At 48.7% G+C, this 21061-nt stretch overlaps 12 protein-coding genes across 12 annotated transcripts; 6 read left to right on the forward strand and 6 right to left on the reverse strand.

Moving 5' to 3' along the window:
- Positions 1-862: 862 nt before the first annotated feature.
- N7516_006327 (dihydroorotate dehydrogenase 2) lies at positions 863-2451 on the forward strand (the record flags this gene model as incomplete). The annotated part of the gene is made up of 2 exons (XM_057219047.1): positions 863-1321; positions 1378-2451. The coding sequence occupies 2 exons, from the start codon at positions 863-865 to the stop codon at positions 2449-2451; spliced, it is 1533 nt and encodes a 510-aa protein (XP_057073138.1).
- An 825-nt stretch (positions 2452-3276) lies between these two features.
- On the reverse strand, positions 3277-4150 carry N7516_006328 (triose-phosphate isomerase; the record flags this gene model as incomplete). The annotated part of the gene is made up of 2 exons (XM_057219048.1): positions 3277-3346; positions 3426-4150. 2 exons carry the CDS (start codon positions 4148-4150, stop codon positions 3277-3279), a joined length of 795 nt encoding a protein of 264 aa, XP_057073139.1.
- Positions 4151-5925: 1775 nt separating this feature from the next.
- On the forward strand, positions 5926-6405 carry N7516_006329 (RpiB/LacA/LacB family sugar-phosphate isomerase; the record flags this gene model as incomplete). The annotated part of the gene is made up of 1 exon (XM_057219049.1): positions 5926-6405. The coding sequence occupies one exon, from the start codon at positions 5926-5928 to the stop codon at positions 6403-6405; it is 480 nt and encodes a 159-aa protein (XP_057073140.1).
- A 623-nt stretch (positions 6406-7028) lies between these two features.
- On the forward strand, positions 7029-8058 carry N7516_006330 (putative U-box domain protein; the record flags this gene model as incomplete). Its single annotated transcript, XM_057219050.1, has 3 exons — positions 7029-7111; positions 7226-7763; positions 7825-8058. 3 exons carry the CDS (start codon positions 7029-7031, stop codon positions 8056-8058), a joined length of 855 nt encoding a protein of 284 aa, XP_057073141.1.
- A 416-nt stretch (positions 8059-8474) lies between these two features.
- Positions 8475-9023, forward strand: N7516_006331 (uncharacterized protein; the record flags this gene model as incomplete). Its single annotated transcript, XM_057219051.1, has 2 exons — positions 8475-8798; positions 8904-9023. The coding sequence occupies 2 exons, from the start codon at positions 8475-8477 to the stop codon at positions 9021-9023; spliced, it is 444 nt and encodes a 147-aa protein (XP_057073142.1).
- Positions 9024-9338: 315 nt separating this feature from the next.
- On the reverse strand, positions 9339-11276 carry N7516_006332 (tyrosyl-DNA phosphodiesterase 1; the record flags this gene model as incomplete). The annotated part of the gene is made up of 4 exons (XM_057219052.1): positions 9339-10118; positions 10179-10575; positions 10641-10753; positions 10860-11276. 4 exons carry the CDS (start codon positions 11274-11276, stop codon positions 9339-9341), a joined length of 1707 nt encoding a protein of 568 aa, XP_057073143.1.
- Positions 11277-11516: 240 nt separating this feature from the next.
- On the reverse strand, positions 11517-12720 carry N7516_006333 (putative tartrate dehydrogenase; the record flags this gene model as incomplete). Its single annotated transcript, XM_057219053.1, has 3 exons — positions 11517-11858; positions 11918-12408; positions 12462-12720. 3 exons carry the CDS (start codon positions 12718-12720, stop codon positions 11517-11519), a joined length of 1092 nt encoding a protein of 363 aa, XP_057073144.1.
- Positions 12721-13440: 720 nt separating this feature from the next.
- On the forward strand, positions 13441-14064 carry N7516_006334 (uncharacterized protein; the record flags this gene model as incomplete). Its single annotated transcript, XM_057219054.1, has 1 exon — positions 13441-14064. One exon carries the CDS (start codon positions 13441-13443, stop codon positions 14062-14064), a length of 624 nt encoding a protein of 207 aa, XP_057073145.1.
- Positions 14065-14149: 85 nt separating this feature from the next.
- Positions 14150-15742, reverse strand: N7516_006335 (CeGAL family transcription factor; the record flags this gene model as incomplete). The annotated part of the gene is made up of 1 exon (XM_057219055.1): positions 14150-15742. The coding sequence occupies one exon, from the start codon at positions 15740-15742 to the stop codon at positions 14150-14152; it is 1593 nt and encodes a 530-aa protein (XP_057073146.1).
- Positions 15743-15765: 23 nt separating this feature from the next.
- N7516_006336 (uncharacterized protein) lies at positions 15766-16284 on the reverse strand (the record flags this gene model as incomplete). The annotated part of the gene is made up of 1 exon (XM_057219056.1): positions 15766-16284. The coding sequence occupies one exon, from the start codon at positions 16282-16284 to the stop codon at positions 15766-15768; it is 519 nt and encodes a 172-aa protein (XP_057073147.1).
- A 228-nt stretch (positions 16285-16512) lies between these two features.
- N7516_006337 (uncharacterized protein) lies at positions 16513-18324 on the reverse strand (the record flags this gene model as incomplete). The annotated part of the gene is made up of 7 exons (XM_057219057.1): positions 16513-16637; positions 16691-17093; positions 17150-17660; positions 17710-17794; positions 17846-18033; positions 18086-18090; positions 18145-18324. 7 exons carry the CDS (start codon positions 18322-18324, stop codon positions 16513-16515), a joined length of 1497 nt encoding a protein of 498 aa, XP_057073148.1.
- A 1873-nt stretch (positions 18325-20197) lies between these two features.
- On the forward strand, positions 20198-20731 carry N7516_006338 (uncharacterized protein; the record flags this gene model as incomplete). The annotated part of the gene is made up of 1 exon (XM_057219058.1): positions 20198-20731. One exon carries the CDS (start codon positions 20198-20200, stop codon positions 20729-20731), a length of 534 nt encoding a protein of 177 aa, XP_057073149.1.
- Between the last annotated feature and the right edge of the window lie 330 nt (positions 20732-21061).

Consider the following 21061-nt stretch of genomic DNA (forward strand, 5'->3'; position numbering starts at 1 on the left):
CGCTCACCAGGACACCATATATGGTGAGAATATGCCTACCGTCAATTCTAACCTTTTTCCCTGTTTGATTAAGGTCACGGCCGCATTGACTGGTACACATGTGTTTTTTTATCGTCTGTTACATTTCATGTGTTTCTCCTCTTTGAGCATTATTCGGTCATAACTTCTTTTCTATGGCTGCTAGATGGGAATGCATGATCTCATTCCCAGACTCAATCACAAATACACTATGCCATATACTGACTGCATGTTGGCTGCTGTCAATGGAGGCAAATACTGTCCTTTTACTGTGCCAGTAGGGTTTTACCTAAACTAACAGCGTCGACCGAAGAGAAGATCGTCGGTCAATATATTTCATTCATTCTGCCTATAAAGCCTGGATATTCTTCGATATGTAGAGATGAAATATATTATGGAGCAGCTTCCAATCACCAACAATCAATATAATCATAACTGAAGGTAAACAAAACGAAGTAGATAGGTAACTATGTAAGTGAACATCCAGCGACGTAACTATATAAAGCTACCGCCCTGGAAATTCTGCATGACCTATTGCCACCGCCCGGATTGTGCAGCAAAGAACCCGAATCCGCCCTCGAGAACTGCAAGGGACGTGCGAGAACCTCGGATCGTGCTCAATTGCAATTGTAAGTGATTTATTAGGTGCATATTGATTTGTATGTACTGTTCCAATTGGCTAGTCCACAATGCAAGTCGATTGGAGCTTAACTAGCCCTCTGACCCAAGTCACAATCCACTCTTGATCGCAAGTACTAACCGCCGTATAGGTTCGATCGGGCGTTGCTCCGCCGGCGAAGATAATTAGCTCCACACAATCAAAATGGCTTGTAATTCCGCAACAATGGCCTGGAGAGCCAGCGTCCGGGCTCGCGCGCTTCCCACCTCTCGCTTGACCCAACGACCCTCGGCATTGCTACCGAAGCGGGCCCAGCGCTACCCCGGTGCTTCGCGATATGCTTCAGACTCGGCTGCACCTGCACCCGCCGAGGCAGCTAAGGAGACAGTGAAGGATGCTACAAAGGAGGCTACCAAGGAGATTCCCCGCAAAGCGGGCCGTGGCTCTAGGAAGACCTTGTACGGTGCCTCGTTGGCCTTTACCCTGCTGGTGGGCTACATCTATGGAACCGACACCAGAGCCAGTATCCACAGATACGGCATTGTGCCCTTGATCCGCGTCCTGTGGCCCGATGCGGAGGATGCACACCACAGCGGCGTGGAGAACCTGAAGATGCTCTACCAGTATGGTCTTCACCCGCGCGAGCGTGGCGAACCCGATCGTGATGGTGCCCTGGCAACTGAGGTAATGGCATTCCCAAATCGGCCGATAGCCAATCACTAACGAGATCCGCTTACCAGGTCTTCGGATACACCATCTCCAACCCCATCGGTATCTCCGCCGGTCTGGACAAGCACGCCGAGGTCCCCGATGCGCTGTTCGACATCGGTCCCGCTATCGTGGAGGTCGGCGGCACCACCCCTCTGCCGCAGGAAGGAAACCCCAAGCCTCGAGTGTTCCGACTACCCTCGCAACACGCCATGATCAACCGCTACGGCCTCAACTCCAAGGGCGCCGACCACATGGCCAAGGTTCTGAAGCAGCGCGTAACTGACTTCGCCTACGCCGCCGGATTCGGCCTGCACGAACAAGCCGAGCAGCGCGTCCTGGACGGCGAAGCCAACGTCCCACCCGGAAGTCTGGTCCCAGGCAAGCTTCTCGCCGTGCAAGTTGCCAAGAACAAGCTCACCCCCGACGGAGACATCGAAGCCATCAAGCGCGACTACGTCTACTGCGTGGACCGGGTGGCGCCGTACGCCGACATCCTCGTCGTGAACGTCTCCAGCCCCAACACCCCAGGCCTGCGCGACCTCCAAGCCGCGGCACCTCTCACAGCAATCCTAACTGCAGTCGTCGCCTCCGCCAAGAACATCGAGCGCAAGACCAAGCCCTACGTGATGGTCAAGGTCAGCCCGGATGAGGACTCCACCGAGCAGATCTCCGGTATCTGCGAGGCTGTCTGGAACTCCGGCGTCGACGGTGTCATCGTCGGTAACACCACCAACCGTCGTCCCGACCCCGTGCCCCAGGGTTTCGTCCTCCCCGCCGAGGAACAGAAGACTCTCAAGGAAACCGGTGGTTACTCTGGCCCTCAGCTGTTTGACCGCTCCGTTTCGCTTGTCGCTCGCTACCGCGCCCTGCTTGATCAGGGACCCCCATCTGCGACCGACTCGGAGAAGTCTGTTGAGAAGGTGTCCAACCTTCCCCGCAAGGTTATCTTCGCTTCGGGCGGTATTACTACCGGCAAGGAGGCGCGCGAGGCTCTCAAGGCCGGTGCTTCGGTCGCTATGATGTACACTGGTGTTGTCTACGGTGGTGCTGGCACTGTCACACGTGTCAAGCAGGGGCTGCGTCAGGAGCTGCAGAAGAAATAAGCGGTGTGATTACAGCATCCAATTTTTTTTTTTTTTTTTTTAGTTTTATTGTCATTCGATCTTTGATAGATCATGTAAATAACATGGATATGAACAAGAAAAGTAATCTTCTGCATTCTTCATTCGTCATTTTTCTGCGTGGTCTCTCGTCCGAGAGATTCGATATATTAATAGACACCTGACAGGGTTAATATGCAATGGAAACGACCGAGTCAGGCAGTACCGAAAAGAAATATAAAAAAAGGGAATTGATCAAATCAATGTCGGTAAGTCTTCACACACTGCGATAGATGTATATCAATAGCTCTCGGATTACTCGATCAGTGCAAAATGGAGCTGTAGAGTCCACAACGAACCCACTCAAGCACGGAAGTGGATCAAGGAAGAATACCTATCGAAGAAGAAGCCGAAGCTAAAACAAAAAAGCTTTAAAAGTCATCTGAGGTAAATCTCTGATCGACCGCGTGACAAGTTCACAGAAGAGAAAAACCGGGGAAGTTCTCCAGCGCGGGTTCCCCCAGATAGGCTTCCCGAGAATCCTCGGGAGCTGGAACATTTCCACTTTTCTGTTTTTGATCCAATGAGGACTTTGTATGTCTAGATCTGTCATTTGTCTTTTTTTCTGTTTTAAGTCAATGTTATGTATTATTCCGTATGACAATGACGAGGAACCGTAAAGTGCGAAACACAATACCGTATATCTGTATAATGATAGACTGTCAAGGTGTCAAGGTGTCGAAGGACAATACCTGAGATGCGTAACGCATTGCATGTGTATATGACATACAAAGCGCATGAGCAAACCCAACCAAAACATCCTCATCATCACACCAGATCCAGCGTCTCCTCAACTTCACGAACAACCTCCCGCACACCCTCAATCTGATGCGCGAACCTGCCCAAAAACATCCCATCAACAGCGCAACCAAGCCCCCCCAGCCCCCCAAAGACCAGGCCCCGCACTACCGCCATACAAGACCCGCGCCGTACCACTCCGGGAACCAATAACAGCACGCACACCCTGCACAACCGCAGCAACATGATCAACACCCGCCGGCTTCGGCTGGCCAATAGCCCAAACAGGCTCGTAAGCAAAGATAACGGGCGCGTCGTCCGGGATAGCAGCTAGAACAGCGCGCACCAGCACGGCGCACTCCGTCACCGCCTGGCCGACAGCTTGCGAGACGATTGGGCCGGGAGCTGTCACCTCGCCGATACAGACGAGTGGAACCATATGCTGTGCGCAGGCTGCGGCTGCTTTTCGGGCGGTTTGGTCGTCTGTTTCGTTGAAGATGGCGCGGCGTTCGGCGTGGCCTAGTTCGATTATTGTGCAGCCTAGTGCGCGGATTGAGGCTGGGGAGACTTCGCCTGTGTATGCGCCTTGGGATTCCCAGAAACAGTCTTGTGCGCCGAGGAGGAAGGTGGGTGAGGGTTTGGGTTGGCGGGTTCCAATGGTGGTGGTGGTGGTGGTGGTGGTGGGAAGGTTGGTTTCGTATTCTTTGAGGATTTGGGCGCAGGGCCAGATTGTTAGGAAGTCTGGGATTAGAGCTAGGAGGAGTTTGTCTTTATTTGCGGGGTGGACGATCTCGTTGGTTGGGTTGAGGAGGTCGCGGAGGTAGGTGAGTGTCTGATCTGGGGTGAAGTACATCTTTAGGGAGATGAGGAGGAGCTTCTCTGGGAGGATTGGGTAGGATGCCATGGTGATGGGTGGTGTGTGTTTGTCCAGTGTTATGGTTATGGTGTTATGGTGTTATGGTGTTATGATGGGGGATATGCTTAGCGTTCCCGGGAGGGGGAATGTCGGAACAGGTTGGAAAGTGGAAGCGAAGTAATTCCAAGTATCCAAATAATTTCAAGTGTCAATGCGCTGCATTAGCGTTTTTGCGCTAGACGTTCCGATTGTCCCATCAGGTTTAGTGCAGTTTAGTGTACAATGGATGTAAATGGTATGAGAGGGGCATTCAGATCAGGGTATAGTGCCGAGGACTATACCTAGGTAGTTATATGTAGTTACCTATAACTAACTATAGTTACGTGATGTCACATCATGTCCAGACAGGGGTATATACAAAGTAATAATTCGGAGTACTCAATGCCGGAGTCCAATGAACGTTGACAAGACTATAATAGGCCAAGCTAATGGAGTATCAAGTACCCCAGATTTAATAGAAACTATGTATGTATTTGGGTGATACTGTATTGCGCTTTGGCCTTTACGTACATCCTGTATATTTTAAATGTGTCTGTTGTATTCTATATTTTTATTATATTTCTATTGTATCTATTATATAAATTTAGAACAGGATGTACAATGTATAATATTCTATAGTGCCGATCTAAAGGAAAATCCTAAGTACATTGTACTCCGTACAATAGTACAATCCGGAGAACCGATGGACTACATAGTAGAGTTGACAGCAACCAACAACATTGGAGACAGTGGAGTGAGAAAGTGGAGTAGGTAACCTTGTAAAGAGGCAATGCACATCAACTATGTTAGTGTCTGAGGGATGTACTTATGTATTTGTTCGATTGCATTTGATTTTGGGGAATTAATGTTATGAGGCAATTTACATGTTGATATGTTGGTGTGAATATCCCTAGGGTTCGTCTTTATCTCATGTCCAGGTTTTAGGAAATGGCAATTGAACTTCCCGGTTAAGAACTTAGTTCCCGGTTATGAGGTCAATTTCGACAAATCCTGTCTTCCCGTCTGGATGACACCCGACTGGGGCCATAGCCCATGGATTCCCCCAATATACGAGGTGCCCAGGCCCTTAGCCACCAAAACCAATCCTCGCGTCGGGAAAAAGGTGAAACCTAAGACTCCCGGTCCTTGGCCTCGAGGCACCAATATTTAAGAAAGAAGTTGAACAGCCATGTCCCATGTAAAAAAAGCCACAGCCGTCTTGCCCGTCGTGTCTTGTAAGTTGCGCAGGTGCCTTTACCACTGACATCGATGGCTTGAGTGTGGCAGAATATGAAGCCTGAGGGGGCGTTGTCCAAGACAGCGCCAGCGAGGTTTAATAAAACATCCCGTGTAATACGCGGTAAGATGCATGTATGGCCCAAAACAAGGCTCCTAAAGTATCCGACCTCGGTTTAACCTCTTTCTGGCGCTGACCACTCATAGTCCGTCGTTGGGGTGCTATGATGCTGGGGGCCACCCTGGACGCTGGAAATACGCGTAATATCAAAAGACCATTCGAGTTTCCCAGTGGAGAACGACTGTAAATGATGATACCATCAAATGCAAGGATTGGCTGGACCTGGGTTTGATGGCTATCAAGGACAGAGAGAGGGGAAGGAGTAAAAAAGATATAAAGACCCCCCTTTGTGTACTCTCACATCAGTATTTCTTTTCTATATCCAACATTAAACCAATATCTCTCTCTCTTTATCTTATATTATCTACTTTGATTCAATTCATACTATTATTTGTACATTCTTCATCCTCCCCATACCTTCATCATCATGTCTACTCCTTTCCGCATTGTTATGGCCTGCGACGAGGCTGGTGTCCCATACAAGGATGCCATCAAGGCCACCCTTGAGAAGAACCCTCTTGTCGCCGAGATTATTGACGTTGGTGTCAACTCATCCTCCGATAAGACTGCCTATCCTCACCCTGCCGTCGAGGGAGCCAAGCTCATCATGGATGGCAAGGCTGATCGTGGTCTTTTCATTTGCGGCACTGGTCTGGGTGTTGCCATCGCCGCCAACAAGGTTCCCGGTATCCGAGCTGTCACTGCCCACGACCCCTTCTCCGTTGAGCGCTCCATCCTGAGCAACGATGCTCAAGTCCTGTGCATGGGTCAGCGTGTTATCGGTGTCGAATTGGCCAAGAAACTCGCTACAGACTGGCTCAACTACCGCTTCGACCCTAAGTCTGCCTCTGCTGCCAAGGTCCAGGCCATCACAGACTATGAGGTCCAGTTCCGCACTGCTGCTTAGACTCCTGTCTTTGTTCTTCATCTCGTTTTGTCTCACTTGACACCCAAAACACCTGGAGATGTCTTGAGAATCACCCTGGTATTGTCGCCATCCTTGCCTTCCCCTGACAGAGCATGACTTGTCAAGTTTTATCGACTTGTCTGCACAATTGTTATGTCTTTCTTAGTTCTCACAGCGCATGATACCACGAACCAAATGTTACTTCTGCTTCCAGATTTTGGATTAGAAGGTCACATAGATATGTACATACTGAATGAAATAACTACAGTCCAAACCATGCAGAATAATCTATAGAAGAGAGTAGTTATATATACTCCGGGACTGTGCAGTGAACCAATTGAGCTGACTCAGAATTTCCGCGGGAATTCTATGAGTTTCCATTCGTACTGGAATAGTTACGATTTGTCTGAAATCACAAAGATATTCCACAAAGGTACTGACACTGACACCACTGACACAAGTAATTGCAGATCAAAGGCCCTTAAACCCTCAGACCCCCATCAGTTTTTCATGAACTACTGCAATATCCACTCCTATTACTCTTGACTTTATATGGTGGACCGCCCCACATTGGGGATCAGATCAGATCAGCAGAAACCAAAGACCTCACTCACACATAAACCATGGCGCAAGAACTTAAGGCCAAGGGCAATGAGCTCTTCAAATCTAAAGACTACAGTGGTGCCGAAGATTTCTACTCCCAAGCGTAAGCTATCATATCCGACATCTCCGATCTATCCGCCCCCCCCAACTCAAAGTCGCAACCCCCAACAATCATTCAAATATCCCCAAACTAACAACCTTCCCTGCCATTGTAAAGAATCCAAAAGAACCCAAAAGATGCAACCTTCTTCACAAACCGCGCGGTAACCCGAATCAAGCTGGCCAAATGGGCCGATGTCGAACATGACGCCCGCGCCGCAATCGAAATATACGGCCTAAAGAACCCTATCGCCCTAAAGAGCCACTATTACCTCGCCGAAGCCCTCCTAGCCCTCCAGCGCCCACAGGAAGCACACGACGTCGCATCCGACGCATACCAACAGAGTCTAGCAGCGAAGAATTCCCAAACGGAGAACCTGTCGCGGATAGTCTTGCGCGCGAAACAGCAACTCTGGGCTGTGCGCGAGACATCTCGCATGCGCGAGCTAAATGAGACTCTCGGTTCTGTGGAGGCGCTCGTTGAGGCCGATGTGACGCGTGCGCTGGCGGAGTTGCAGGGGCGATTCGAGCGCGGGGAGATTGGAGAGATTGGGTTTGGGGAGGATCAGAGGTCGTTGCGGGAGGATGCCGAGACTAAAGTTAGGAATTTGAGGGAGGCATTTCGAGTTGCTTCTAATGGTGATATTCAAGAAAGGGTTTGTTTTTCCGTTTGGGTTGGAGTTGGTGGGTTGTTTGTTGACTGGGCTTTGATTTTAGGTTGTTCCTGACTATCTCATTGATGGTATCACATTTGAGATCATGCATGATCCGGTTATTACACCGTCGGGGGTCAGTTTCGATCGTTTGGGAATCACTAAATATGTTGAGAAGTCCGGCGTTGATCCTTTGACTCGGGCTCCTATCAGTGTTCATGATCTGCGGAGCAATTATGCTCTCAAGGCTGCTTGTGAGGAATTCCTTACGAACAATGGATGGGCCGTGGACTGGTGATGGCGCTCTCGATTTGAATTTGCACATTATCCCTGGAATTTACTTCTCGTCTCTTTTTCTGGTGCATAGCGAGTGATTTCCACAGCCGTTGCATGTGGACATGCATCTGTTGGCGTGGTTCTTGAAATAAATATGATCTTTTTTTAAATAATTGCTGAATATGTTAGCACTATTTGGGTTTCCTGTTTACTCCATAGCTATTCTATTAATCCTGTAGCTTCTATACCAATTTACATATAGTACCTTTTGTGCTGTAAGACCCGTGCCTGAAAATCCATCAACTGGCGAGTGTGTCAGCGACCCCACCTATACCCGACCCCGCCCTCAACGATCTCCAACATCCCAACCATATAAATCCTCAGCTCTTGACTTTTACTTCTCCTCATACACAATAATAAAATATCCTCAAATTCAAAATGTCCGACATCACCCCCTTCCTCACCGTCCTAGAGACCGCCCAGAAGAAAGAGAAGTTCACCCCCGAGGTCCAAGAAGCCGCCGCCGGCATCGACATCGCAGCTCTCAAGGAAATCTTCGAGAAGGTCGCCGAGCAGGGCGAGTTCGAGAAGCTCGATGATGCCACCGAGGCCGAGACCCTCCGCAAGGCTTTCGAGTTCGCCGCCAAGGCTGTTATGATGCTGAAGACCTCCCCCGGTCTTTTGGAGAAGAAGGACCTCTACATCTACTTCAAGGTTGGCAAGGGTGACGTGATGGAGAAGCCCGGCATGTTCGATATCCAGGTATGTTCAATTTCGTTGATTGCGAGCTCGGGAAAGCCCCGGACTATAGCATGTTCCTTTGGAAGGAGACCGGTAGCTGACTATTCATTCTTTGCAACAATACAGAAGAAGCAACTCTACGGTGCCTGGGAGAAGGTCAAGGACTACAGCCCCGCCAAGGCTCACCAGCTCTACATCGGCCACGTCAACACCCTCATTGCGAAGTACGGCACCCGCGACGAATAGATGATACAATGGGGAGAACTGGTCTTGGAGAATGAACTCGCGATCTATCGAACGGGATATATTGTTGTGTGAGATTTTGGAAAGACGGTTATCGAAAGACAAGAGATAATCGTATTGTCTCAAAATTCTCGGGATGAATAAACGAATACAAATGCATGCTACTTTCCATGGCCCAATACTCGCGTACCTGACAAGCCCGTATACAATACTGAAATAACTATGCGACTCACACGCGTGAACTGCTGAGACGAAAAAAAAAAAAAAAAAAAAAACCACCAGATATAGCCAATACCACTAAATGCAAAGACAGCAGACTCAGTCCATCCAGCTCTGCCCCTGCCAGTCCGGCAGAGTATGCGAAGCAGTCGCGCACCATGGCTCATCACCCGCACCATACGGCGTCAACGGAAGATCATAAGGCATCCGGAACCCGACGACCACAGAAGCCGCCTCGGCTCCCTCGGTCACAACAGGACGATCTCGCTTAAAGCAAGGAACCATCAGCGCGTCCGGGGCAAAGGATTGTGATTCCCTTTCCGTCCGGGATTCAGATTCAGATTTAGATGGAGACACAGCATCGCCACAACCCTCATCACGGAAAAGCTCTGGCCAAACAACAACCCCAATCTCCCAGCTACAAATGCGCACCTCGCCACTAGCATTCGTCGCCGCGCCCCACGCCTGCGTGGACAAATTCGCCGACGACACCATCGCCCAGTCAATAGTTTTCATATCCGAGTCCGCGAAGCGAATGTAAGTCTTGATGTGTGGTGCTGCGCGGGCGCGGCCTGCTTCCCGTCTTGGGGGATCGTCTTCGGATAAGTCGATGCATTGGCCTGGCGGGAGCGAGTCGCCCGCCCATTGACAGAGATACGGACGCATGTATTGGAGTTGCTTTTGTTGGGCTGCGCTTTGGGTTTTCATGTGGATTGAGCCGCCGGAGTTGTAGCCGTTTAAGGAGCGGCGGATCTCGTCTGGGGTTGGGAAGATTATTGAGTAGGTTGTTGGTTGTGGGGTTTTGGATGGGGTGAGGGCTTTGAAGAAGACGTCTTTGAGCCATTTGTTTGTTTGGCCGAGGGTTGCTACTGAAGAGATCTTGGATTTGTTGGTGGTTTGGTTATTTGTGGGCGTGATGGGTTGTCTGGAGATACGTACCTGGATTACTATGTGTGGTTTCTTGCTTGTGTTTTTCTGCTGGATGGGTATTTGGCTTAGCAAGTCTTTCAGAGCTGGCCAGCCCCATAATGTATCTTCTTCTGAGCTGGAGTCACTGGCGTGTTGTTTGGACGGGACGCTGGCAATGAGGGCCGCGCGAATAGAGTTGAAGTCATATTTATCCAGTTGCTGGACTAGTGGGCCGGTCTTTTTAGGTCCATACGCTTTCAGATAAGCGAGGAGGTCCCTTTTAAATCGTGCGCCCGAGCCGATTTTGGCGTCTGTCTGAGATTCTGCTGAGCTTGCCTTCTGCAGGGGAAGCAAAGGAGAGCGCCAGGCGGCTTGTGTCATATTGGTCCAATCCATGTGTATCATGTTTGCCGTGTGGATGATAACCCTATTGATTATTTGGTCAGATGCATATCGGGCTATAGCGATCATTAATGTCTGAAAGAATCTTACTGAGCCAGGTCATCATGTCGAAGAAGAATCATCATCTTGGAATGATGTGTCCCGAAAGGCTCCGGCATGTAGGCCACAATAGGCTCAACATTAGGATATCGCGAACAGGCTTCCTAGTAGCAAGTTAGTACCACGTTACTTCGATGTCTCAGTAACTGATGAGACGAGTCAAACAGATGAAGGCAATTCAATGGAAAAGCCTTGTCAGTGCAAACTTACCTCAACTCGAATCCGATTCGTATCCTCCTTTCGCCATGATCCATGCACGACTTTTACTTGTACAAGACCGCGGACATCTTCGTCAAACTGTGACATAAGAAAATCGACATCAAAAAGGTAGTTAAACTGCCAGCATTCGCGGATCATAGGATCCCCAAGAATGTCGCGTAGCCGCACGGCGTCGACATTATTACCATCCGGTAAATCTCGAATATGCGTCAGTTGGACTGGCGAATTGACAAACTGGGTAGGGCGAGCCGTGCCTTTCGTGTCAGAAGTCAAGTCACCATCAGTCAGTCCGGGACAGCCTCGTGGCAATGGTGGGCTAATGGCTCTATGTAAAGACGTTAGAGATGTAGTCGCTGAGCCATCACTGGAATCTAACAAGATTCTCGCTCGTTTAGATGGGCGCTCCATTCAATATTCTTGTGGGAGTGGTTGAGAATTGATGGAGGTTGAAAGGCGGTCGAGATGGACGATCATAGAGACTCGAGTATTGATCGAGCGAGATATATATTGAAGGTTATACGTGGAAAAGCACACTATTTTGCTACATGTTCTAAATAAAAAAATGATATTTTAAACGAACTTAACCTTCTGCTTTTGGCCTCAATTTTTAAACTTATGTTCAATTTATACAATCTGCTCTGACACAACTTAAACAAGCTTCTTGATCTCCGCCACAACTGCATCGGTGACCTGCTTTGTCGTGGCATCACCACCCAAGTCACGGGTAAGAATTCCTTGCTCACAGACATTCTCGACACAAACCAAGAGCTGCTTGGAAGCCTCCTCCTCGCCGAGCCAAGCAAGCATCTCCGCAGCCGTCCAAAATGTAGCCACGGGGTTGGAGATACCCATGCCAGTGATATCAAAAGCGGAGCCGTGAATAGGCTCGAACATACTAGGGTACTCCCGCGTAGGATCGAGGTTAGAGGTAGGTGCGATACCAATAGATCCAGCCAGAGAGGCAGCGAGATCAGAGAGAATATCAGCGTGCTAGTTAATCGTCAGTCCACAGACCTAGTTACGCGCAATTTCTCATTCCAGCAACTCACCAAATTGGTAGCAACGATAGTATCGAGACTCTCGGGCTTCAGAACCATGCGGGTAGTCATAGCATCAACAAGCATCTTGTCCACAGTGACATCGGGGAAATCAACAGCAACAAGCTTAGCCACTTCATCCCACAGAACCATGCCGTTGCGTTGGGCATTACTCTTAGTAACCACAGTCAACAGCTTGCGTGGCCGCTTCTGCGCAGTCTCAAAGGCAAACCGCATAATCCTCTCCACACCATGACGGGAGAAGATAGAAACTTCAGTCGCCACCTCCCACGGCTTTCCGGCGTGCGAGCGACCGCCCTGACCCGCGTACTCTCCCTCGCTGTTCTCACGGATGATGACCCAGTCAAGATCATTGGGTCCGCACTTGCGCAGCGGGGACTCGGTGCCGCGGAACACACGTGTTGGGCGTACGTTCGCGTACTGCTGGAACGGCTGGCAGATGGCGAGTCTCAGACCCCACAGGGAAATATGATCGGGGACGTCTGATCTCGTGTTTAGTATCATTTATTTCAAGGGATTGGTTGTATCTGCTTACCAGGAGCGCCGACAGCGCCGAAGAAAATCGCGTCGTGCTTCTTGAGCTCCTCAAGTCCACCATCGGGAATGTATTTGCCGGTCTTCTTGTAGGTATCGGAGCTCCAATCATAGTTCTTGAACTCCAACTTGAAGGTCTTTAGGGTATCCGTCAAGGCATTCAGAGCGGTGATACCAGCATTGATGACCTCTGGGCCAATTCCATCGGCTGGGATGGAGGCGATGCTGTAGGTCTTTTGGCTAGCCACTGGAGCAGACATGATGATGTTGTGGTAAAGTTCTTGTCCGGAGTGATTTAGTGGGAGACAGCAGAAGACGAAGCCTTTAAAGAAAATCGGATTCAAATTCTTTAGATTTTAGTCTCCACTTGCAATCTGCCTATAACCATATCGCCTAACCCCTCATCGCGAGCTCATTCGACTAGAATTATCGCGGGGGTGTAGACGGAGATTCGAATGCCCGCATTTGGCTGTATAGAGCGCCCCACTCGGAGAAAGACATGTCCGTACGGCGAACAAACATACAACTGGTCAAGAAATGGTAATAAACATTGGGAACTGTTCATTAATACTGCGAGGTTGGAAGTTGAATTAATGTATATTCCATCCAGTTTTGATGCTCACCACCGCAATTGAAATTGAAATTGCCAAAGAAACACGAGACGACAATGTCAATTCCCCAAGAATCAGTACACAGCGTCTTGAACCATATTCTACCCCATATTGAACGCCATATTCAATGTCAGTTGCCAGCCTCAACAACCCCACGACCCTTTATCCTAGGCTTGACAGGTCTCCAAGGCAGCGGGAAATCAACATGGACCGATGTAATCGTGGAAGAGCTAAAACAAAGCCACGGCTTTAACACAATCAATTTGTCACTCGACGACCTATATCTTGACCACGACGATCTCGTGCAACTTCGCACGGCCAATCCATCCAATAAACTATCAAACACGAGGCCAACCGGGAACACATGACATGGCCCTTGCGCATTCTTTCTTCGAAAGCTTGAGAACGGGCTCGGAGATACTTATCCCATCATTTGACAAGAGCAAGTTCAACGGCGAGGGTGGGAGGACACCCAAAGAGACCTGGGACCGTGTCCCAGCTGGAACAAGGATCGACGTTGTTGTTTTTGAAGGCTGGTGTGTTGGATTCCAGCCACTGGAGAAAACGGCCGTTCGACAACGATGGGAGGAAGGATTACAGAAGCAGACTGGGTTGGAATATCCAACGGAAACCCTGAGGGATCATGCGGTTGGGCACTTGCTGGATGTGAACACGCAGTTGTGCGGTTACTGCGATCTTTTCATGGGACCACAGCACTTGGATTTCCTTGTTCATTTGGATACCGATGATCTGGCTAACGTTTATCGATGGCGGATGCAACAGGAGCATGCTCTCCGCGCGCGGACGAACGAGAGTATGACTGATGAACAAGTTGTTCAATTCGTCAAAGGGTACATGGCAGCTTATGAACTGTATCTTGACCAGTTGAGACGGGGATTCTTTGCGTTGAGCGCACCCAATGCCGATAATAAGGGCCACTTGCGAGTTGTTCTAGATCAGGATAGGACAGTAGTGGATATTGATTTGTACTAGTGAGGTAACTTGGAAGCGTTGGCTACATTTTTCATGCAGAACTTGACTATTACACATATGGTTTTGATGTATTATGTATCGGAAATCACAAGAAGTTATTGTGAATCAGCCATGGGCCATCGGCCACACTCCATAAATCGTTCATGAGCATAGATGTTGAAAACGGCAAAGAGTCTTGACCAGCAAAACTCGGATTAAAAGCAGAGTTTCCGTCAGCCATGTTACCGAAAATGAGACCAGCTGAAGACTGTCCACTAACATAGTTCTCAGCAGGGTCTAGCGCTTCAGCGAAGTTACCGATGTTGTCAGATGACGAAAAAACGGCAGACTGGTAGTTTTCTGCGGGGGCAAGGCCTTGGGCAGGAGAACGAATTGATGATTGGAACGGGTGGATTCCGGTAGAGACTGGACGACCTTGGTATCCATTCGGCGGTGAAACTTGAGGTCGAATTGGTGTGAGCCCTGTATCGCCAGTCTCATTATTTCCATCCTGAACCGGCAGTATTCGTGATTCTCGTTTATCCATCGATGGTGTAGCTTGGGTATGGGGTTGAGTTGATTTACCGACGCCGTTAGATGTGGCACTAGCCCTGGCTTGGTTGCCACTGGGTGTCTGTGTCTCAAAAGCAGATTCCATGCCTTTGATCGCCTCGATGCAGGTCTCTGGCCAGCTGCTACCGCGTAATGATAGGCTTTCCAAAATGGCAATCCCCATTCTCGCATATTTCAGAGCAGTGGACGCGGGAAATTTCTCTTCCCACGCGGCATACATTAGAATGAGGCAGGCCATCCAAGTTGACCAGGTAAAGCATGGCCAGGAGAGCGGAGATTTCGGTTCAGAGGACATGTGCTTTCTCAATGCAGCAAGTATGGATCGAGAAGATCCAATACAAGTCTGCAAAGCGTTCTTGTAATCCGCACTGGGCTTTTCAGAAGCTAAAAGAGGTCGATTAAGCGAGATGATAGCCTCGTGTCTCAGGATCATCAAGAGTAGCCGGTGGTATGGCTGCAAGATCGGCTCTTGCTCTAGACCAGCTTCTAAGGGCTCGTCAATGGGGTTGACATCGTCATAAACTTCATTCCACCATTGCGCTAGTTCTCCAGTAACATGAGCCGCCTCAACCTGGCTGGCGTGACTGTGGAGAATGGACTTATTACGAAGTTCAACAATCAAACCTCGAATCCGTGCAAATCTCGCAAGATAACACAGCAAGCGCAATCTGCGATCGTCGGGGGATTTGACTGTTGAAGAATGTCTCTCGGCATCAGGGTAGCACACGTCGATGTCGTCGTCTCGAATGGAGAGCGGGATCCCAAGAGCCTGAGAAAGATATCTTTCAAGTGAATAGATTGACCAAAATAATCGACACCGAATATCTGCCTCTTCACTGCTAAAGCAAGAAAAGCGTCTTGGGCAACGATGCAACCCGAGGTGGAATGCAGTGCGGGTGATAACACCCCCTACCCGCGAGGCGGCATTCAGGCGCAAAAGAGAAGCGAGTGCAAGTTGAGCGGTAAATGCTGCTTGTAGAAGTGGCAAGCTAGTTGGCTCTTCAAGGAGGCTTTGTACATCTTGCATCACATGTTGAATGGATCGAAAGACTAAGACCGAAGGAACGGGATTGAGCTTCGACCCAGACGACGTTCTCTGTCGATCATCACCGAGAGAAATGGACATGATGGAGCGAAGAATCATGAGTTCTAATCGGTTGATCGATTCCATCCCTTTTGACCGACTGTCTCTATGGTTTTCAAGACTGCCGGGGCGTGGAGGCATGGGAAGATTGGATGCCAATTCTCGAAATAGCTGCGTGTCCACTGAACAAGATCGTCGAAAGCAAATGAGGTATTTGGTGCATAATTCAATTCCTCGCTCGCCCACAGCTCATCCGAACTTTGAATGCTTCCAGAATTTTGCTGTAGCCGGTCGTCTTCCCCTGGCACCGAGGTTCTGTCACGGGCTCGTGTTTGGCCCAAGTCTGCTGAACGACGTGCGAAAGCATTGTAAACATGACGGATAAAATAGATTCCACTTGAACTCCCGAGGAAGGTCGCAGATCCATTATTTTGAGACTCTCTCATAAATCCAATCTCGCGAGGCGAGGGTCCTGATGTATCCGCGACGGAGGTGCGCTTGCGTCTCTTGGTTGCACGAGAAGAATACGGCCAATCAGACTCATTCTCCTCGAACTGCATGCTGGTAGGTGGAGCTGAAGCCATTAGCGCTGAGATTTTATGTAGTTATCACATTTTTTGGAAACTAGATATTCGAAGTTGAGTTTCCTTGGGAGGAAATCCGGCTCTACCTACGGTTACATATTACGTCAGCAACAGGCGCCTGGGCCCATCATATCTAAAGAATGTTTTTGTATCGAATGTATTATTTTATAATCATCTTTTGGTGAAAATGAACTTTTACTTCTACAAATCTCACCCTTCCAAGGTTCTTTAAAAAGCACCCTTTCCGGGAGTGCTATCCCCCTTTAAAGCAGCACATCCCTGCTCGACATCCTCAGGCCAGAGCAACTGGCTATTGTAGCCATCCTTGTACGCAAGTCCAACCAGTGTTTTCTCTGTTGGATAGTCAGACATGTGAATGTTGGGAAACTTTTGGTTGGAAACTTACCATTAGGATTGTATCGGGGCCATCCGAACTTAGTCAAGCCCTCTTGAGGATCACTTGCAAATGCAACCCAGGCGGAAGCCATGTACCGGGCAAATTCATTCTCTCGGTCACTGTTTGGGATTCCGCTGACCTGCTCTCCAGTTCCAAACACCATAGGAAGATCTGCCCCGTGGTAGCTTCCACTGTTATGATGCAGGCGTAGGTTGTCCCAGTCGCCGAAGTAGTGGGACTGCCAGACCGGAACGCCATTGTGAACTCGATATCTAGCGGATGCACCACTAGGGCAAGTGAAAGCTGCATCATTGAAACTTTGCCATGCGCTATCACTGAGGGAGATATTTGCATTAAATGCACTGATGCGGTAGTACCCAGGTTCGTAATGATTGCTGTTGATCAAATATGGCTGCGATATGTTAGCATCTTTATGAGGATAGGCTCAATGATATGATTTTTACTCACCAGACGTGCGAATTTGCCTGCAGCAGATCTCTCGGCGTATTTGCTAAACACGGTAACATCGTCCACTGTCGGGTGGAACACTGCTTGTGGAGTGGCTGGTGAAGGTGCTGGCGGGACCTTGCCGCCAGCCTTGACAACTTCCGTGTACGGCTGCTGGCGAACACACTTGACAACTTCTTCGGGGTCACTGGTCTGGTCTCCACAACCGAGAAGCTTGGAAGCAGTGTAAAAGTAACTGGCAGACTCTTCAGCAGTGTTGGGCACAAAGCTGAGTGACGTCCCAGAGTGTGAGATGAGGCCGGCAACAAGGGGTTCATCTACCCAAGCCTGTGAATAATAGTCAACGGCAGAGCCACCAGCAGACTGGCCAAATATTGAGATGCGCTTTGGATCCCCACCAAACGCGGCGATATTGCGATGGGTCCATTCCACTGCCAAGCGCTGATCCAGCAGTCCGACATTTTGGGGAAGATTGGGTGCACCGGAGAAACCAAGGATATTCAATCGGTAGCTGGTATTAATTAGTAACGGCTCGTAAATGCAGGATGGAGAGTACGGACTTAATGGTCACCACCACTACCTCGTGCTCATCCGCCAAGGCTTGTCCATCATAGTATGGATTGTTGGCGCCGCCTCCGGTGAAACCTTCAAAAAATGTCAATTACTTGAAAACATAAAGGGTCGAGATGAACATACGACCACCATGGAACCATAACAGGACTGGTTTCAACTTGGAGACTGTGGGACGGGTCCACACATTCAAGAAAAGACAGTCTTCACTCTGGGAAGTACCCAGAGCCTGGGTAAACGACTTGACAATTTTGGGAGCCTGCGGAGTAAAACCAGGGTAATCTGGAACCGAGCCAGCATTTGCAGGACAATCACTAATGATGGTCAGATACCTGGATCATGATAGTAAGGGTATGATATACGCACGGGCTCTATTGGTGATACGATTAGCCATATACACCACGGAACGCAGGGAGGTATCTCACATAGGCAGTTGCCTGAATGGTGCCATTGGATTTATAGGCTACTGGAGCGGCGAATCGAAGATCTCCAATTGGCGGCGAAGCATACGGGATACCCAGGTACTCAGAGACCGCGGGCCTGCGAGGAGCAGTGTGCCCCTCAACCAGCCCACTGCTAGTCTCTACAGAGCCACCGATGTGCATTTCTGGATGATCTAAACATTGTTGTCCCCATACCACAGGGAGGCACATAGCCAGCGAGATCGCAGATCCGACTAGATTCCAACCCACCTTCATTTTTCAAATCATTAACGAGAGGAGTGAGGGGAAAAGGCCAAGGCCGCGGAAGCTCAGAGGCATAGAATGTTCGCGTGTGACACAGTGGGACTACCTAATGTTCACTTCGGTGTTCGCTTAGTCGCGATTGGATCGCCGCTTGTGGCTTTAATTAAGCGAACAGGGGGTTCATTGGCAATATGCAGGAGTTGAAGGAGAGGGGGGCCGCACGAACAATTGGCGACTAATGCGGAAGTTTAACTTGATGATCTTCCTGCAGACCTGCAGATGAAGCGGTATTTGTTATTTGATATGTGTGCATAATAAGTACAATTATATTGTATATTAGACCCCGGTACCCTCGCTTGCGAGGGTCCGTTTTTTTTTTCCTTGTTGAAGCATTTACTAATTTTAACTTCTCTTTTATTTGTATACTATACAATTTATAGATTCAATTCAGATTGAGTTCAGATTCAGTTAGTAAGATAATAAGATAGTAAGAAATCAAGAGTCAAGACTTAATACCTAGGAGTATAAAGAGCCCGGTGTTAAAAAATTAATATTGTATTTATTGAGCAATCTCCTATATATGTATACATGTTTGCTACAGACTCAGCCCTATTTGTTCGTTATTTACTATTCGTTAGCTTGTTTGCTACAATTAGATGGTTTTAGCAGGGTATATAACCCCTTACATTTCTAGTTTAATCAATTAATAATTCTTCCTCTGCTTTCTCCCCACATAGTAACAGGTTTCTCAACAGTATTAATTTATAAAAATACTATAACTATAAAGTAACTATAGATTCAACAATGGTACTTGTGCCTGGCAATATAAACCAGAGAGTTATGTGTTGGGTGGGCATACTCAGTCGCCCGTACCCCGGTTTGCCAAGATATCGCCTGTCAAGTCATATCGTCCGATTTATATGGTTATCCACATAGTACCTTCGACGTCTTTGGAGCCATGTTGAGTCTGAATATTATAGATTAAAAATATTGGAACGCCAGCGCAAGGTCTTTCCAAAGTACCAACAAGGTTAAACGGAGATACATACTGGTGATTAACGCCCCCAGGAAATCCAATTGGGTCCGGCATAAATATGGTGAGTATCACGTGCCTGCCAATTCTGGCCGGAGGTTTCTTACTCCGAACCTTTCACCAGCCAGCATCACCTTGGTAGCCGGAGATCTTGCATATCTTCGGAGATTAATTACACTGCATTCTGCATTGTATAACCCCACAGTCAAAAAATGGCGCCTTTGCGGTCCAAGCGGAAGGCATCTAGTGCCACCATGCCTGGTGTGACTAGAATCCATTACCCACACAAAAAGTATAGATCGACTGACTCAAGATGTCATCAGAAGAGAACTCAGAAGAGAACTCAGAAGAGAACTCAGAAGAGAACTTGAATCCAATTTCCTGCGGGGTATGCAGACACCGCAAACGCAAAGTATGTTATCCTTTTATAACAACAGGACAAATGCTGACCAAACAGTGTGATCGCAAACTGTAAGATCAAAAACGTTCTCATCGGTTAATTCGATACCTGGCCTCGTTTCTAACTTGCATTTCGTTAAGTCCGTTCTGTTCCCAATGCGCAGGGGATACATCGAAATGCATCTACCATGAGAGTAAAAAAACGCAAGTACCCAGCGCCTACACATATGCAGGTACCCGCGGGGCAACCAACTAACTCATTGGTCCAGAGGCTTACCAATGGGATACTTGAACCAATTGGAAGAAAGGCTGATTGAGACCGAGTCAGCTCTTTACGGGGCTTTGATGACCATTCGTTCAATGGGACAACCAACAGCAGTACAAACCCCGACAGAGACGGATACTAGCCCCAAAAGCAAGGCCGCTCGCATGGAAGAATGGTCTCAGCTGCCCCTTCGAGAATGGCCCGATATGGAGCGCTGGCTGACGGTCATGTCCGATCGGTTCACCATTGAGCAGCCAAGTGAGGCGGTTTCAGATACATCGGGACAAGGCTACGCGATTCCCATCACTCCCACCCACGATAAACAGCAGACTTTGAGAGATCAGCCTCATTCCGAACTAGTCTCATATGCATGGCCACCCAGGAACAATAGGGTCAGTTCGGGGAGTTCATACAATGCTCATCAGCCCCATCCTGATGTGTTTGCTTCGCCGGTTTATTTTGGACACCAGGTCGCGGTGGAACCCGAACCCGTGCCGTCTGTAGATGGTTGCCGAGATGGAATAACTGGCGAGGATGCTGTGGATATTTCGAATGCAAGAGCTGGGGAGGAGACGGGGCCGAGCAAAGCTGAGGAGCTGTCATACAATAACCCGAGTCTTTACTTTTGAAGTGATATGTTCCAAACATGTTTAGCGCAATAATATGGAAGTTTCACATGTAACCCGCCAAGTCATTATTAAGCCTTAATGCCTGAGGCTACCATTTTGTAATTACCCACGTGTTTAAAGATCAAAGCATCAAAGCATCCGAATGCCTTTGTGAAATCAAAGCCAAGTTCAAAATCTAGCATCAAGGGACCATTTACTCCGTACAATATAGTACAATACTACGGAATATACATCGCAGATGACATTGAATTGCTGGACCCTAGCGGGTTTCACCCCCACTCCACACAATTTTCATGGTGGAGTCAGAAATGAAGGCTTTGAAGACTTTAA

This window comes from Penicillium verrucosum, assembly GCF_028828655.1.
Source record: "Penicillium verrucosum strain IBT 35672 chromosome Unknown utg000002l_segment0_segment0, whole genome shotgun sequence".
Taxonomy (NCBI): domain Eukaryota; kingdom Fungi; phylum Ascomycota; class Eurotiomycetes; order Eurotiales; family Aspergillaceae; genus Penicillium; species Penicillium verrucosum.